Source organism: Piliocolobus tephrosceles, chromosome 1, assembly GCF_002776525.5.
Source record: "Piliocolobus tephrosceles isolate RC106 chromosome 1, ASM277652v3, whole genome shotgun sequence".
Classification (NCBI taxonomy): Eukaryota; Metazoa; Chordata; class Mammalia; order Primates; family Cercopithecidae; genus Piliocolobus; species Piliocolobus tephrosceles.
The window spans coordinates 187039619-187058475 of NC_045434.1; the positions used below are offsets into that span (position 1 = coordinate 187039619).

The 18857-nt window shown below is 52.4% G+C and overlaps 1 protein-coding gene across 1 annotated transcript in view; it reads right to left on the reverse strand.

The window, feature by feature from the left end:
* Positions 1 to 16075, reverse strand: part of TFAP2E (transcription factor AP-2 epsilon) — a 22463-nt gene extending 6388 nt beyond the window's left edge. Inside the window, exons 1-4 of the mRNA XM_023232263.2 lie at positions 15780 to 16075; positions 14978 to 15457; positions 14365 to 14416; positions 707 to 929 (exon numbers count right to left, since the gene is read on the reverse strand). Coding sequence (XP_023088031.1) covers positions 707 to 929; positions 14365 to 14416; positions 14978 to 15457; positions 15780 to 15806 — 782 coding nt within the window. The 5' untranslated portion in view covers positions 15807 to 16075. The remainder of the gene's footprint in view (positions 1 to 706; positions 930 to 14364; positions 14417 to 14977; positions 15458 to 15779) is intronic.
* Positions 16076 to 18857: the final 2782 nt, after the last annotated feature.

An 18857-nucleotide genomic window follows, 5' to 3' on the forward strand; every position in this document is an offset into this window, starting at 1 on the left:
CACACACACAGCACAGGCAATCATACACACACACAGCACAGGCAATCACACACACACACACGCACAGGCAATCACACACACACACGCACACACACACACAGCAGGACACACTCTAGGCCACACATCCCACTAGAAGAAACACAGGATACTCATACTCATGGAAACACATGCTCCTGGCCATCCGCTCCTACAGACACATGCACACGCACCATCCTCAGACTCATCCAAGCTCACGGCCCTGAAGCAGAAATACCCTTCCCAGGCACAAGGACATGCACAGAGAGAAAGAGACACAGGTCTAGGAAGACGAACCATGGACTATCATGCTCCACACCCCAAAACACCCTATGCTGCCACGCAGAATGGGCCTTGGGTCCTGGGGTTCATTTCCTGGAAGGGGGTTGAGGATGGCCCTCTCTCTTCCCCAGACCCAGTCTCGTCCTGACCAGTGTGGATGAGTTCTCCATCCTTTCTCTGTGCCCAGGCTTCTTTCTCTGCCCACTTCCCCACCTCAGACCCACAGACACGTGGTGGCCACCAGGGACCTGGGCCGGCCCCCACAGCATGCACAATCCCCAGGGCCTCCCCTCCCAGGGAGACTGAGGCAGGGGGGCTAGGTGAGACTGGCCTCCTCTCTGATGGCCTGAGAAGGCCTGAAGAGGCCAGAGATCCAGCCGGGTGGGGAATCGTGGGCTGGCCTTCCTACCTGCGGAGGACACCCCCCAGGAGGGAGGCGTTGAGGCACTCAGGAGGCGAGAGTCGCCGCTGCACCTCCCCCACCGTCACCTTGTACTTGGATGTTGAGCTGAGCAGTGAAAGCCGGCCGGGCACAGAGCAGAAGACCTCACCAGGATTCGTGATGCCGCCCACCAGGCTGTCTTTGGCCAAGGAGAGGGCTGAGAGGCTGCTAGCTTTGGAGGGGATGGGCACTGTGGAGAAGAGCAGGGGGAGGGAAACGCTGAGCCAGAGACCACCGCACACAGCCCCACTCGAGGGAGGGTCTGGTATCCTTGCTTTATGAAGGGAGAAACTGAGGCACGGTGAGATGAAAGTGACTCGCCCAAGTTCTCTCAACTGATGGATGTGAGCTTGGAGACTGAACTCCGAGCTGTCTGGCTCTTGAATCTGTGTCCCCCTCACTGAACCAGGCTGGTCCCATCTTAAACTCAAGCAGCTCCAGCAGAATCTTGGTGTTTTAGCACATGCCATCAGAGAGGGACTTGGATGTAAGGATATGAGTGTGAGCTGGAGGCAGGACCCCTAGGGCCCTAGGGCTGGGCAATCACAGGGAGTCCCCAGATCCCCTCTTCCCACCCGTGATTCCCACGTCTTTCTTCCCCACCCTCCCACCCCACCCCTACATCAATGAGGGGCCTGGAGACTGTGGGCTCCACATCCCTGGGACAGGGAGGTTATCACGCTATGAATGCCTTCAGCCGTGGCCCTCTCTTCCTGCCAAGTCACTCTGCGAATGCTAAAGGAGACCAGGAGATAGGCTATACCCCCTCCTCAAACACTCCCTAATTATCTGCTAATTGTCTGAAGACCAGAGAAGGGAATTTGAGAAGTTAATTTTTTCTTTTTTTCTTTTCTTTCTTTTTTTTTTTTTTTTTTTTTTGAGATGGAGTCTAGCTGTCACCAGGCTGGAGTGCAGTGGTGTAATCTCAGCTCGCTGCTGCAACCTCCGCCTCCCGGGTTCAATCGATTCTTCTGCCTCAGCCTCCTGAGTAGCTGGGACTATAGGTGCCCGTCACCAAGCCTGGCTAATTTCTGTATTTTTAGTAGTGATGGGGTTTCACCATATTGGCCATGCTGGTCTCAAACTCCTGACCTCGTGATCCACCTATCTTGGCCTCCCAAAGTGCTGGGATTACAGGCATGAGACACTACGCCTGGCCAGAAGTTGATTTTCTAAAATTCACTTAGACATTCTTGGCTGTAAGAGAAAGGAAGTTCTTCCTGCATTCTAACCTCCATCCTCCTGCTTAGCCTCGGGGGAAGGGAGAATATTGAAGCACTTGCTTCTTTAGCGGAATCCTTTGGCCCTCTCTTCCTTTAAGGAGGTGAGAGCCTTGGTAGACAAGGCCTCGTCTGTGCATCAGGAGTGAGGCTCGAGTGTGGAATCTGGGACTAACAGCTACTGAGCACTCACTGCTGTGAGGTCCCATAGATAAACCCACTCAGTCCTTGGAACAACCCACAAAGGGCTACACTTATCACTATTCCCATTTTACAGATGAGGAGACTGATGTTCAGAGAGGTGAAGTAATATGCCTGAGATCACACAGCTGGCAGACGGAGAACCAATAGCAAACCCAAGACTGCAGTCTCAAAGGCGGTGCTCTTAGCCTTGCAGCCTCTTGGCAATATTGGCTGAGCACTTGCAAGCCAAGAATGGTGCCAGGCCTGAGGAATACAAAAGTAGGAAAGGCTAGCCTGATCCCAAGCCTGGCAGAACGTCTCGTCTCTCCCTCTCTGGATAAACCTCCCCACCCCCACCCAGCAGCCCAGCCAGAAACCTCTGTGATACCCTCTGCAACGCTCTCCCCAACCACATCATCCCATCCATCACCACATCCCGTCCATCACCACATCCCGTCCATCACTAGATCCTACAGCTTTCTTTTTTTTTTTTCTCCCACCCCTGCCCATCCTATGACTTTCATTTCTTTATATGCCTTGGATGTGGCCACTGCTCTGCATGCACACAGACACAGGTTCACTTCCCATGTGAATTTCTCCACAGACCTTGCTCTGGTCTCCCTGCTCCAGTTCAGAGGGATCTTTCCATCTGGATGCATCATTCTGCAGCTGAAAACCCATCCTAAAACTCATTAGAGCCCAGTCAGTTCCCTGAGACTCAAATCCCAGCTCTAGAGCTGGACAAAATGTCACCTGTCAATGAGGACCACGTGCTGAAAGTTCAAAGACGTTAAAGTGGGACAGCAAGTAAGGAGCAGAAATGAACCTTGAACTCTCAGCACTGACTCCAAAGTTCACAGCTTTAACCATCACGTTACAATGGCCTCCTTCACCCTCCCTTGTGTTCTGGCTCTGCCTGCCCCTCTTGCTGAGTCCCCATTTGTCCGCGGGGCTCTAGACCCAAGTGACCAAGGGAAATATAATGTGAGCCACATGTATACATTTACATTTCCTAGTGTCCACCATTTTTTTTTTTTTTTTTTTGAGACAACGTCTTGCTCTGTTGCCCAGGCTGGAGTACAGTGGTACAATCACAGTTCACTGCAACCACCACCTCCCAGGCTCAAGCGATCCTCCCACCTTAACCTTCCAAGTTGCTGGGACTACAGGTGCGTGCCACCATGCCTGGGTAATTTTTGTGGGTTTCATAGAGATGGGGTTTCACCATGTCGCCCAGATTGGTCTTGAACTCCTAGACTCAAGCTATCTGCCCGCCTGCCTTGGCCTCCCAAAGTGCTGGAATTAAAGGGGTGAGCCACCAGGCCTGGCCCACATTTTTAAACAGTAAAAAGAAACTTGTGAGGTTAATTTTAATCAGTATAATAGTAAATAATATGTAACATTTTAGTATATTTTGTTTATCCCAATACATAAAAAATACAATCATTTCAACATGTAATCAATATTTTTAAAATTATTAGTGAGATATTTTACATTGTTTGAAATTAGTTTTCAAAATTCAATGGACATTTTATGCTTAAGCATATCTCAATTCAGACTAGTCACATTTTGGGTGCTCAAGAGCTACACGTAGCCAGTGGCCACCTTGGTGGACAGCACAGCTCCAGGCTTCAAGGGAGGAGGGGCTCAACAGGTAACATAGTAAGTGGGCTGTGGGGGAGGTTGGCAGGCTGGAGGGGCACCTTATGCGAAGTCCTGCCAAGTAGGACACAGAGCTCCTGGTTTGTTTGTGTTTTTGTTTTGTTTTGCTCGTTTGTGAAACTAGGATTCTGGATTTTTATGTGAACTCTCTGGATTTTTAAGCATTGGCAATGATTCAAAGATTTAAAAACCCAGCACAGGCCAAATGGAACAAGTGTGAAGTGCCTCCTGGGATGTGGTGACTCCCAGGCTGTGAGCTCTTTGAGCCCCACAGTGCTCCTTTGGTTCTCAGGCGTCCTTCTCCACTCTACTGAGTTTAGGCATCATCCCCTGTGCAGAGCTTCCCTCTCCTGCCCCCCAGCTCCCTCTCACCCCCATCCCTGGCCTTACCGCACTGAACCTTCCTGGTCTGTTTCCACAGCTGCCTTCTCTACAAAGTATGAGTGTGTCGAGGGCAGGGTCTTGGCACAGGTGGCCATAAGTGAATATGAAATAAACTAATGATGCAAGGGCCCTGGGAACCCAAACTGAACTATACTGCATGTATTAAAAAATTATACCTAGAGCTTGACTTTAAACAAATAAAACTACAAATTGGGCCAGGCACAGTGGCTCACACCTGTAATCCCAGCACTTTGGGAGGGTGAGGTTTGCTTGAGCCCAGGAGTTCGAGACCAGCCTGGGCAATACAGTAAGACCTTGTCTCTACAAAAAATACAAAAATTAGCCAGGCATGGTTGCACACACCTGCAGTCCCAACTACTGTAGAGGCTGAGGTAGGAGGATTGCTTGAGCCCAAGAGACAGAGGTTGCAGTGAGCCGACCACAGCAGCCTGGGTGACACAGTGAGCCCCTGTCTCAAAAACAAAAACAAAACCAAAAACTTACAAATTGATAAATTAAAAATAAAAAGAAGGGCAAAGTAACTGTCTTCCCTCCCATTACCCCTCACCAGAAGTAGGGGTCGGAGAAACAGGATGAGCAGCCTTCTCCATCCAACTTCTGTTAAAACCTAGGGCCTCGGCTGGCTGAGCATGGTAACTCACACCTGTAATCCCAACACTTTGGGAAACTGAGGCAGGAGGATCACTTGAGCCCAGAAGTTCCAGACAAGCCTGGGCAACATAGTGAGACCTCCTCTCTACAAAAAAATTATTTTTTAAGTTAGCCAGGCAGGGTGGCATGTGCCCATTGTCCCCGCTGCTCGGGAGGCTGAAGCCACAGAATGACTGAGCCTGGTTTGAGGCAGCAGTGAGCTATGATTGCACCACTGCACTCCAGCCTGGATGACAGAGCGAAACTCCATCTCAAAAAAATAAAAGTAAAAAAGGGTGACTATACAAAAACTGTATGCCCTTGTGATAAATACAGCAATGAGGATGAGCTGGAGTGTGGAGGGATGTGGTAGGCTGCATACGGATATTTGCAAGTGCTTTCTCCTGTTGATGCCAGATTTATGCAAACATAGGTGCTGCTAGATATAAGGGCAGACATGACATTGCTCATGTGTTTGTGCATATGAGTGACAGACCTTGCTGCTTTCCCTACCTGTCCCTTTTTTTCTCAGAGCCTCTTCCCTTTTAAGTGGCAAGAGGAATGGAACCCACGCTTAGGGAAGCAGATGGGTCAGGGAAGGGGCAGTGATGGAGGCAGGAATTAAACTAGCACAGAAGGCAAAGCGGAGACACTAAAGTTTGTCTCCGACACGCACAGGACAGGATTCCCTGTGGTGACTCCTGAAGCTGAAGTGATCTAATGGTGTCCTGCTGGTCACATATGCAGAAGCCGTTAACACACACACAGACACACACACACACACTCCTGCAGACACAAGAGCTCCCAGTTATTCAACCTGTCAGACAAGGCACTCTGTCCACAGGTGGTAGATATGGTCTGACTTTAGAACCTAGGGAAGTGTGCAACAGACTCTCCCAGAAGGCTTGTTAAAATTGCAAGTTTTTTCTAGAAAAAACATAGGAGACCAGGTGTCATGGCTCACACCTGTAATCCCAGCACTTTGGGAGGCAAGGCGGGCAGATCATTTGAGGTCAGGAGTTCGAGACCAGTCTGGCTAACATGGCAAAACCCCATCTCTACTAAAAATACAAACAACAACAATAGAAAACTTAGGAGAAAAATCTTCGCGACCTCAGGTTGGGCAAAGAGTTCCTAGATACAACACCAAAAGCAAGGCCCATAAAAGAAAATGATAGGCCGGGCATGGTGTCTGACTCCTGGAATCCCAGCACTTTGGGAAGCCGAGGCGGGCAGATCATCTGAAGTCGGGAGTTTTGAGAGCAGCTTGGCCAACATGGTGAAACCCCGCTTCTACTAAAAATACAAAAATTAGCCCAGTATGGTGGCGCTCACATGTAATCTCAGCTACTCTGGAGGCTGAGGCAGGAGAATCCCTTGAACCTGGGAGGTGGAGGTTGCAGTGAGCCAAGACAGCGCCACTGCACTCCAGCCTGGGCAACAGATCAAGAGTGGGAAAGAAAGAGAGAAAGAGAGAAAGGAAGGAAGGGAGGGAGGGAGGGAGGGAGGGAGGGAGGAGGAAGGAAGGAAGGAAAGAAGGAAAAAGAAAGAAGGAAGGAAGGAAGGAAGGAAAATGATGATAAATTGGACTTCATCAAAGTCTAAAACTTTTGCACCTCAAAAGATAGTATTAAGAAAATAAGCCAGGCGTGGTGGCCACGCCTGTAATCCCAGCACTTTGGGAGGCTGAGGCGGGCAGATCACGAGGTCAGGAGATCGAGACCATCCTGGCTAACACGGTGAAACCCCGTCTCTACTAAAAATACAAAAAACTAGCCGGGCGAGGTGGCGGCGCCTGTAGTCCCAGCTACTTGGAGGCTGAGGGGGGAGAATGGCGTGAACCCTGGAGGCGGAGCTTGCAGTGAGCCGAGATCGCGCCACTGCACTCCAGCCTGGGCGACAGAGCGAGACTCCGTCTCAAAAAAAAAAAAAAGAAAGAAAATAGCATGGTGTGGTAGCATGAAGATGTAGTCCCAGTTACTTGAGAGGCTCAGGCAGGGGGACCACTTGCGTTCAGGAGTTCGAGGTTGCAGTGTGCTATGATCTTAACTGTAAATAGCCAACAAACTCCAGCTTGGACAACATAGTGAGACCTATCTCTAAAAAAATTTTTAATTAAAAAAAAAAAAAGGCTATGAGCAGTTGCTCACACTTGTAACCCCAGCACTTAGAGAGGCCAAGGCAGGAAGATCACTTGAGCCAGGACTTCGAGACCAGCCTGGGCAACGTAGCAGGACCCTGTTTCTATGAAAAAAAAAAAAAGATAATTTTTAAATATGTAAAAAAAAAATTAAAATTTTAAAAATAGAGAAGAAAAAGATAAGCCACAAACTGAAAGAAAATATTTTCAAATCATCTATCTGATAAAGGACTGTATTCAGAATGTATTATATAAAGAACTCTTATAACTCAACAATAAGATAGCAACCTAAATAGAAAATGGTCCAAATATGTAAATAGACATTTCACTAAAAATGAGAGATGAACGGTTAATAAGTACATGAAAAAGTTCTTAACATTATTAGTCATTAGGAAAATGCAAATTAAAACTATACTGAGATACTACTTGATGGTTATAATAAAAAAGACAGGGGCCAGGCACAGTGGTTCATGCCTGTAATCCCAACACTTTGGGAGACCGAGGTGGATGGATAATGCGGTCAGGAGTTCACAAAAATTAGCCGGGTGTGGTGGTGCGTGCCTGTAATCCTAGCTGCTGGGGAGACTGAGGCAGGAGAATCACTTGAGAAGTTGCAGTGAGCCAAGATTGTGCCACTGCACTCCAGCCTGGGTGACAGAGTGACACTCCGTCTCAAAACAATAAATAAACAAAAAAGGCCAGGCGCAGTGGTTCATGCCTGTAATCCCAGCATTTTGGGAGGCCAAGGTGGGTGGATCACCTGAGGTCAGGAGTTCAGGACCAGCCTGACCAACATGGAGAAACCCCCTCTCTACTAAAAATACAAGATTAGCCAGGCGAGGTGGCGCATGCCTGTAATCCCAGCTACTCGGGAGGCTAAGGCAGGAGCATCACTTGAACCCAGGAGGCGGAGGTTGCGGTGAGCTGAGATCGCATCATTGCACTCCAGCCTGGGCAGTGAAACTCCATCTCAAAAAAAAAAAAAAAAAAAAAGACAATTCTGAGTGTAGGATGTGGAAAAGTGGAACCCTCACACATTGCTGGTGAGAATGCAAAATAATACAGCACTTTAGAAAACAGCTTGACAGTTTCTTAAAAATTAAACCTAAACCGACCATATAATCCAGCAATTCCACTCCTAGGAATTTACTCAAAAGCACTAAAAATATATGTCTACACTAAGGCATGTATGTGAATGTTCACAGCAACATTATTCAAGACAGCTAAAAAGTGGAAACAGCCCAAGTACCCGTCAACTGACCAACGGATAAACAAAATATGTTACACCCATACAATGGCATACTACGCAGCAAGAAAAAGAAACAAGCTGCTGATAATAGTTTGTTTCTTTTTATTGCTGCTTCTTTTACTTAGTATAATGTTTGGGGCGAGCCTCAAAAACATTATGCTAAGCAAAAGGAGCTTGATGCAAAAGTCTGCATATTTATATATTCTATTTATAGAACATGTCCAGAATATGCAAATTTACGGACAGAAAGCAGATCAGTAGTGGCCTAAGGCTTGGGGTGAGAATGGGGATTAGCTACAAATGGGAACTTCTGGGAATGACAGAAATGCCTCAAAATGAATTGTGGTAATGGTTACACAACTCTACATTTACTAAAAATCATCAAATTAAATTCTTACAATGTGTAGATTTTAGGTATGTAAATTTTACCTCAATAAATCAGTTAAGAAATGCAAGTTCCAGGGCCATACTTCCACGTATGCAATCAATGTGGGGTGGTGCCCAAGAAATTTGCATTTTTAACAAGCATCTCCTGGGGGTCCTGATGCATGTGGTTGCTTACACTACACTTAGGGTACCACTGGTCCAAAGCTTGAAGGGGTTGGAGCAAGAGGAAGGTAGATGGGAGGGGTAGTGACCTGCTCCCCAGCCTACACTGGGGCGCAACATGTGCAAATGCCCTCCCTAGAGTTTCCTCATCTCCCCTGCTGGGACCTGCTGACTAAGTTTCCTTCTCATCAACTGCCGGAGGGTTTCTTTCTTTTTTTTTAAGACGGAGTTTTGCTCTTGTCGCACAGGCTGGAGTGCAATGGCACCATCTTGGCTCACTGCAACCTCTGCCTCCTGGGTTCAAGCAATTTTCCTGTCTCAGCCTCCTGAGTAGCTGGGACTACAGGTGTGTGTGCACCACCATACCTGGATAATATTTTTGTATTTTTAGTAGAGACGGGATTTCACCATGTTGGTCAGGCTGGTCTCAAACTCCTGACCTCAGGTGATCCACCTGCCTTGGCCTCCCAAAGTGCTGGGATTACAGGCGTGAGCCACTGGGCCCGGCCCAGGGTTTCTTTTAAATATAATTTCTATCCTTCACTCCCATGCTCCAAGATTGTCCATAGCTCCCACCGTTTTCAGGTAAAGTCCAAACTCTATCTGCACTTTTTTTTTTTTTTTTTTGAGACGGAGTCTCACTCTGTCGCCCAGGCTGGAGTGCAGTGGCCCGATCTCAGCTCACGGCAAGCTCCACCTCCTGGGTTTATGCCATTCTCCTGCCTCAGCCTCCCGAGTAGCTGGGACTACAGGCGCCCGCCACCTCGCCCGGCTAATTTTTTGTATTTTTTAGTAGACACGGGGTTTCACCATGTTAGCCAGGATGGTCTCGATCTCCTGACCTCGTGATCCGCCCGTCTCGGCCTCCCAAAGTCCTGGGATTACAGGCTTGAGCCACCGCGCCTGGCCTGCACATTTTTAAAGTTGCTTTCTGGGGCAGAGAGTAAGTAGCCTGGGAGGCAAGTGAGAAAGGGTTGTGGAAGTGCAAGTTCAGATTCTGTAAATTTTTGATATTTTGTTTATCATGGATTTTTGCACTATTTTCATTTAAAAAGGCCAAGTGTGGTGGCTCACGCCTGTAATCCCAGCACTTTGGGAGGCTGAAGCGAGCAGGTCACTTGAGGTCAGGAGTTCGAGACCAGCCTGGCCAATATGATGAAACTCTGCCTCTACTAAAAATAAAAAAATTAGCTGGGCATGGTGGCAGGTACTTATCCCAGCTATTTGGGAGGCTGAGGTTGCAGTGAGCTGAGATCGTGGTGCTCCACCCCAACCTGGGCGAGAAAGCAAAACTGTGTCTCAAAAATAAATAAATAAATAAAAATATATTTTTTTGAGACAGAGTTTTGCTCTTGTTGTCCAGGCTGGAGTGCAATGGCCTGATCTTGGCTCACTGCAGCCTCCACCCCTTGGGTTCAAGTGATTCTCCTGCCTCAGCCTCTGGAGTAGCTGGGATTACAGGTGCCTGCCACCCTACCCAGCTAATTTTTGTATTTTTAGTAGAGACGGGGTTTCACCACATTGGCCAGGCTGGTCTTGAACTCCAGATCTCAGGTGATCCACCCGCCTCGGCCTCCAAAAGTGCTGGGATTACAACAGGGTGTGAGCCACCGTGCTGCCCAGCCTCTTTTTTTTTTTTTTTCTGAGATAGTCTCACTCTGTTGCCCAGGCTGGAGTGCAGTGGCGTGATCTCGGCTCACTGCAACCTCTGCCTCCTGAGTCAAGCAATTCTCCTGCCTCAGCCTCCTGAGTAGCTGGGATTACAGGCGAGCGCCACCACACTGGGCTAATTTTTGTATTTTTAGTAGAGACAGGGTTTCACCATGTTGGCTAGGCTGGTCTCGAACCCTTGACCTCAAGTGATCCGGCCTCCGAAAGTACTGGGATTACAGGTGTGAGCCACGGCGCCCAGGCCTATTTATCTTGATTACTGAGTTTTTTGGCACCCTCTCAAATTCTGTCCCAGAGGTCAGTATCTCACTCATCTCACCCATGTCCTGGCTGCTTAGAGATTCTCTGGGAAGTGGAGACCCTCCCCAGCTTCCTCCTCCTTCTCCAGGGCCAAAGACAGCAGGGAAGAGGGCTACTGTTTACATCAGCTCCTGTCCTAGAGATCCCCTGAGATTGGACAGCTGAGCCTGAGGAGAGGGATTCCCCACCCTCAAGTAGGTAACCACCCACTGTCCTGCAGAGGGAATGAGGGATCCATCTCAGTTCTCATCCTTGACCACTCCCCTCCAGCTCTGATTGTATAGCCTGAAACCCACACACGGTTTGTAACTTTTTTTTTTTTTTTTCGGAGACGGAATCTCGCTCTGTCGCCAGGCTGGAGTGCAGAGGCGCGATCTTGGCTCACAGCAATCTCCGCCTCCCGGGTTCAAGCGATTCTCCTGGCTCAGCCTCCCGAGTAGCTGGGACTATAGGCGTGCACCACCTTGCCCGGCTAATTTGTTTGTAACCTTTTTAACCTGTCTGGCTTTTCCACAGGGAGGGCATTTGCACATGCAGTGTCCTGTGTGATGAAAGTAGCCCTTTTTACACACCCCCTCTTTCAGTGCACTCAGACTTCACAACCCATCACTCATTAATTCAACAAACACCCACTAAGCACCTCCTGAGCCCGGTTCAACTATCTCTCCTCTAGGCACTCACCCAACCTTGGGCACTCACCGCGCCTCGTCTGAGCTCTTTCCGCGTCCCGTACAGCCCCTGCTCACTGCCCTTCTCGGCTGGAAAATATTCTTGTTAAGCTCCGTCTCCCCACCAGTCCTGCTTGCTTTCTGTGTCTCTGGGATAAGTTGCAAAACTGGAGGTGACAAATGTGGGCAGGAAATGGAGGGCACCCTTATTCGCCTAGGGTCGGCCTCAGTCCTGCCATCTCCTGCCCAATATCGCGGGTGCAACTGGCCGGCGACCCGGAAGTGTGTGGTAAGAAGCCGGGGCTTCGCCTGGCCGCCCCTCCCGGACACTCGCCTGCAGTCAAAGAAGCTTTTGCAACCCAGGTCTGGGCCCTGCGTGCTCCAGGCGGCACTGGCCAAGTCCAAGCCCGAGAACCCCCACTGCTGGGATGTGAAGGCCGCTTCTGGGGCGGGGCTGAGGCTGCAGCTGCCTCCCTTTAGCACCAAGGACCCCAACCTTCAGCGACTCAGCCGCCCCTCCCGCCCAGGCTGGAGGGAGTGCAGGGATCCGATGCTTTTGGTGGCCAAAGAGCCACTTTCTCTGATTCCAGGGCCCTGGCGGGGCAGGCTCCAGTACCGCACTCGGCGGACGCCGAAGGTCTGTGGGACAGGACAGGGGTTCCGCGTGCTGTCGGAAGGGCAGAGGACGAAGGAGGGCGCTAATTCACTCCCCACGGGGCTGGCGGCGACTCCGAGTCCCGCAGTGACCGCGGAGGGCCATGGTGAAAACTGCCGGGGGCGCCGAGCGGGTGTGTGGGCAGGGGCGGCTCCAGGGAGCAAGGAGCACACGGGCCTCGCCGCCTGCCCTAGGTCGCCCGCCCACGCTTCCCCCTGGGTCACGACCTCCGGATCCAGCTGTGCCGGGCTGCTGCCCCTTCCCCTTTGCTGCAGCGCCGCGGGCTGTAACTCGACGTCTAGGCTGAGGCGTCCAGGGCGCAGTCTCCGCTCAGGTCGCCAGCGCTCCACTCGCTCCGCTCTGCCACACGCCCGCTGGCGCTGGGGTCCCGCTGGCGCTGGGGTCCCGCTGGCGCTGGGGTCCCGCGGTTGGGCACGCTAGTCCGCGCGGTCCCGCCCGGTCCCGCTCCAGGGAGCCAGCGCGCCGCACCCGGGATGTTCGGACTCTCCTTGTGTTCTTTGCACTGCTTTGTAGGATTTCGGCGCACCCCCAGGATCTAGGAGTCTTGTTTGAGAGAAACCAGCTCTGGGAAGGCCTCACGTCCAGTCTCCTGTCTCGGCTTTGGACCGGGTTCCGGGTTAAAGTGCTCAGAGCACCAGCTGATCCTTCTACCCTTGCGCAGGGCAGAGATCCCCAAGCCCTTTTCTAAAATGCAGGGTCTTAGCCTTTCTCAGGGAGTCAGTGAACCTAGACTCCCAGTCTCTTGAGCCCAAGCATGAGTAGGGAACTGGGGACCACCACCATGCTCATATTTCTGGTGGCCAGGAAGTCCAGGCAGGCTTTTGCCCACTGCAGACGGATCTCTTTCTTCAGGGGTCAAGAAAGGCGCTGTCCAGTAAGCCAACCAAGCCCCATCAGCAGAGGGGCGCTGCAGCCGGCTTCCTAGTGTCTTTCCCAAGCCCCCAGTTCCAAGAGACACAGGACACAGCTCCAATTCCACCCCCCCCCCCCTCCCCCCCCCTTTCCCCCCCTCTCCCCCCCTACACACCCCAGGCCATCCAGCCAACCCCCAGCTCCTGGTAACTCAGCCCCAGCTCCTGGAAGTCCAGCCCCAGCCCTGCCACCACCACTTCCACCCTGGCCTCCCCTGAGAACAAGTGGAGGGCAAATAGAGCCCAGGCTTGAATTCACTCATTTGAAAAACAACTCGAGCCAAATCCTGTGGGAGCAGTGCCTGCCTGGGGCACAGCAGGCTCATGTGCATCTCTGAATTCTTTCCCGCACCTGCCCCAAAGGTAAGGAGGCTGCTACCCAATGCCTGGGTCCCTCTGAGTCTCTGCTCCTTTCTGGCTGTCTCTCTCTTTTTGTCTGTCTCTCACCTTCCCCTGGCATGGCCAGAACTCGGTCCTCAGGCCAGAAAAGGTGGGTGTCCCTGGATTTTACTAATGCCAGGAGTCACACAAATACTCCTGTATATACACAGAGAGGGCCCTCGCATGCTTGGAAATCCTCAGATACCAAAGAACAAACTGCAGGACACAACAGAGATACTGTACACATTGAGACCCCCACGTGCAGACAAATGCACACCAGCATACAGAGACACACCTCACAAACATATTCACAGAAACAGACACACACTCCAAGAAATACCAGGACACCCATGAAGGGAACATTTCAGACACGCACAGGACCCTGAACTCACATAGACACAGACACCCAGGAGCAGGTAGGCCCTGACTCAGGTGCATACACCCTAACACACAGTATTCACACACCAGCTCCCCTAAGTCTAAATGCTGCAAGAGACTCCCACAGAAAGAAAATTCCCCCAGAGGCCTCCAAGGCCCTGCCGGGAAGGAAGGGGAAGAAAGTGCCTGCCAGGCTCCGAAATGCTAAGGCTCTGTAAAGTGAAAATCATTTCCCCAGCTCCGTGGGAACAGCACTTCCATTCCCACCTTTTAGGGAAACAGGGAAGTGGTTTAACTTGTTCTGCAAATCAACTCTAGATCTACAAGTGTGCCCTCCCCCTCGGTGGGGAGAGGCCAGGCTCCCAGTGCTGCAGCCCAGTGAAGGCTGACCCGCTCAGGCCCACCCCAGGCCGCAGGGTGCTGGGCAAACTCACCAAGCCCGCACCTCTGCCTAACCGCTGGCTGGGCCGGGAAGGCTGCCTGGTGGACACTCAGCCTGGCGACACATAGGAGGCATGGCTGGTGAAGAAAATGGATCTGTGCACCCAGGGCCTGCACCATCTCGCCCGGCTCTGCCCTGACAGATACACACCATTCCTTACCTTTCTTGATCACGGACTGGTCTAGGAGGCTCATTCCCATCTCATCTGTGGCCTGCAAATAGCAGAGGGTGGCGGTGAGGGCGCATAAAGCCCTAGGCGCCCATGGCTTCCCAAGCCCTTGCCACCCCAGGTCCCTGTTTTCTCCGCCCAACCTGCACCACCTTCGCTTGGGGCGGCCACGGGCAGGTCCAGGAATCGCCATGTCTAGGCACCGAGCTGGAGCCCTGGGCATCTCACCGTGCAGTGCAAAAAGGAAATTTTGAACCTTAGACCGGTAACTACTATGTCTCTCTTCGCCCCAGGTGCAGGCTACCCCATGGATGCCAAACGTGGCTCAACGGCCCAGCGGGGAGAAAAGCAGTGATTCGGTCCCTGCCGAGGGTTGCTGCCACCCAGGCACTGCTGGCGGACTCAGTGCCAGACAACGTCTGGCCAGGCAAAGATGGCCAGGCAACGTCTAACCCAGGAGGTGGGACGCATCCTCGGAGTCACCAGTGAGATGTGGCGAGCTGGGAGAAAAGTCGGGTTCCTGCATTTGTCACCTTCTGCCTCCAGCCATGGTAGTAAACCACCGCGGCCAGTCCCGACCGATCCCGGACCCCTCAGGTCTCACCTGCAGGTCCTCCAGACCGGGGGCCGCCAGCCCCGGAGGGCCGAGCGGTGCGTCTGCCAGGCCGTGCGCGCCGTCGGCCAGGCTGTGCAGGAGCCGGGGCACAGCGGCGGCGTAGTCACGGCGCGGGTCAAGGCCCAGGGCGCGGACGGGCGGTGCCAGCAGGCCGGGTGGCTCCTCGTGGGCGCGGACAGCTGCGCGGGGCGCTGCCCAAGCGGCCTGAGGAGGCTGCGGCTGAGCCAGGGGCGCCAGGCCGCCATACGGGTCCCCTGCCAGGTGGGGAAAGGCTGCGGCGGCGTCGGGCGCCTGACCGTAGGGCAGCGGTGGCTGCGGGTAGGGCGGCGGGAAGTAGGGCGGCTGGAAGTCGGCGGCAGCTGCGGCGGCTGGCGTGTGGCAGAGCGGGGGCGCCGGCCCGTAGGCCGCCTGGGGCAGAGACGACAGGCGGGCCCCGCCGGCCGCTGCGCCCAGCGCGTCGGGGCGCTCCTGAGGAAGGAGAGGTGTGCGTTAGGTGATCCACTGGCACCTGAAAGGACCCCAGCCCGGAAGGCTCCTCCTCAGCTCGGGAGGGTCCAGCCGCCGTCCCTCCCGCTTCCTAGGGCCGGAGGTTTATTTCCCAGCCACCCGCGAGCTCAGGAGCCTCAGGCTGGGGACAGCGGTCACTTGCGCATAGCGTTCTCAGCTGGCGGAGTCCCTACGGCCTCCTGCCTCGGAGATTTCGTTGGCGCGGGGCAGGAGGGTTGGAAAGTCCAGCACTCAGGCGCCCCGATCCCCCGGCCGTGTATGTTACGGGCCCGAGACTACTCACCATGGCAGAGTAGGTGTGCACCAGCATGGGGTGGTGAGTGCGGGGCGCGAGGCGTGGCGGCAGCGGAGCCCTAGCCCGACGGCGAGCGCTGCGGGCAGAGGCGCGGGGAGCCGGCACAGCCGGCGGGGGTCACTGTGCGGTAGCCGGCTCGGGTGCGACCCAGCCGGGATCCTAATGTGCCTGGGGTCCTCAGCGGTGGCCGTTCCCGTGCGGGTCCATGGAGGCAGGACGGACGGGCACTGATCACACTTGGAAAAGTCGGTCAACGGGTGCCCAGCGCCCGCCCTTCCTCCTCTGAGCGTAGCCTGCTCCATGCACTCCAGTTATAGTGGCGGGGGCGCGCCGGGCCTCCGGGGGCGCGCATTAAAGAGACAAGCTATGGCAGTTCTCTCCCTTTTCCCCAGCGGCCGCCAAAGGGGAGGCAATGGCTTTGGCGGGATCGGGTAGGGTGAGTGGGTGGCGTGAGTTCAGCCCACGTTGATCTGAGCCGCCTTCTGGGCTCGCAGCTCGCAGCTGCAGTGAAACAGAAAGATTTGAGGCTGGGACGCAAGGGCCCCACATTTGTTCAGCTCTATGGCATCCTTGCCTTTAAGCAAAGCACTATTCCTCGCTGACCTCAGCTTCCTCCGTAAAATCGGTATCAATCCTTTCTCTAAGTACCTCAAGAGACTTTGGATGAGGTGGGCAATCGGGAACGTGGAATAAGTTTGTGAGCTGCAGACTCAAGCCTATCTGCTCATGTGCACAGGTGTGCCAGTGTGTGTGTGTGTGTGTAGGGGGTCTATCTACCACAGTCTCTCCTGAATGGTTCTGGATCAAAATCCCTCGAAGGCGCCCACTTCACTCAGGCTTCCTAGGCTGAAAACTTCCAACGCTAAACCAGGCTCTGAGGGAGTTGGAGACACAAGCTGGCCAGACAGAGAGAGACTTACCTGGGGTGGATTTGGGTATGAGCTCCACCTGACCAGGGGCCAAGATATTTCTGAAGCCCCAGGGGACCTGGGCCGATTGAGTGGGGGCATGAGATACCCAGAGACTGATGAGTGACTGTGTGTAACTGACTAGCATGGATGCCATGTAATTGTTACGCTAACATGCACAGGCTACATGTTTGTGTGTTACCATGGCCGGCACTCCCTGGCTGTCAAGCAAGTTCCCGTCTTTATAGTCAGTCACTCTTTCTTTCTCCCCAAACCCAACCCTCCCCTCCCGAGAAGCAGAGACAGGGATTAAAGATGGACAAATGAGAGGAATGCTAAGGAGAAGAGGAATTAAGAAGCAGAAGGAAGATGTTTCTAAAAGCAAGAAGATGTGCAGACCAGGGCAAAGTAGAAATAATCACAGCAGACTTATTACAGAATGTGCCAGCCTCTATGCAAAGTGCTTCATGAATATCGGGTTATTTAACACTCACAGCAGCTCTAGGAAAGAGATACCCATATCATCCCCATTTCAGGGGAGGGGTGAGGCATGGAGAGGTTAAATGGCTTGCCCAAGGTCAAGCAGCTAAGTGGCAGAGCTCGGGTAATCTGCCTTTGGCCCCTCTCTGCTCAGAATCACTATTCTCTACTGCCTCAGACTCTGGGGCTTGGATTTAGTCCCGACTCTGGCTGACTGTGTGATCCTAGCTATGTCCCATTTCCTCTGTGATCTCAGTTTCTGCAACTTTGACAACACCAATCAAAAAGCAAGGGAAGGCAGAGAAGACTAGTTTTTTTAAGGTCCCTTTTTGTGAAGTAGTAAATGAGAAGATTAAGGTAAAATTATTGATATAGAAGAAGCGGTGACAGCGACACCATTAACTCATGGAATGTATGGTTCTAAGTGGGTATCCCAGAAGGCTCATGGTGGGTGCAGAGCTCAGGGCTGGATGATCTCAGCCTGGGGAGCGGTGGGGAAAGAAGGAGGCTAGAAGCCAAGGATTTATCATTAAGAACTTTCCGAAGTCTGGAACCTCCAGCAAGGGTGGTGGATGAAGCAGAATTGGGAAGCTCTGCAACTTTCCTGCCCAAGATGGGTCAGAGATCAGGAGTGTGTTTGTGTGTGTATCTATATATGAGGGAGTTTGTGGCAACACCCTCTTCCTCCCTCTCTCAGCCCCAACCACATGGCATCAGAAGTCAAGCTCCAGGACGGGTGTCAGTGCGTGAATAGAAGTTGGTGGACTGACTCCTTTGGGAGAAGTCTAGGAGCAGCAAAGGAGATGATGCCTGTGCCCAGCTGCAGGGATGCCCCTGCTCTCTCCAGCAGCTTGGGAAGGCCAGAGTGATGGGATGTGCTGCCTGTCTGTGGCTTCCTTGGGTTTCCCCAATCTACTTTCTACAGCTTTGATAGCCCCTTCTTGCCTCATTCTCCTCCTCTGACCATTTCTGTCTTCTTTTCTGTTTCTCTTTCACCTACATGCTTAATGTCAGTAACTCTTTCGCAGAGCGGAGAAGCTTCTGCTTTTTCTTCCTATCTATACTCTTCATGAGTGAGCTCATCCCCTCTCAAGTCCTTTTTTTTTTTTTTTTTTTTTTTTAAATACAGAGTCTTACTCTGTTGCCTGGGCTGGAGTGCAGTGGTGCACTCTTGGCTCACTGCAACCTCCACCTCCCAGGTTCAAGCAATTCTCATGTCTCAGTTTCCTGGGTAACTGGGATTACAGGGGCCCACCACCACGCCCGGCTAATTTTTGTATTTTTAGTAGAGACAAGGTTTCACCATGTTGGCCAGGCTGGTCTTGAACTCCTGACCTCAAGTGATTGCCCGCCTCAGCCTCCCTAAGTGCTGGGATTACAGGCATGAGCCACCATGCCCAGCCCAAGTCTTTAATAACTACCTGTCTGTTATCTCCCAACTGTGTTATCTCTGGCCTGGATCACTAGTGAGGGATCCAGACCCATAGACACAGCTGCCAGATGCATATTTTCTCCAGACATCTCATTGCAGATTGCAGCCATCTGAAATTTTCCAAGTCCAACACTGAACTCAACATCTCCTCCACCATCCCCACCACCAACCCCAACCTGCTTCTCCTCCTTTGCTCTGTAGTTTCATAAATGACACCACCCTTCTTCAAGTTCAAAACTTGCTAGT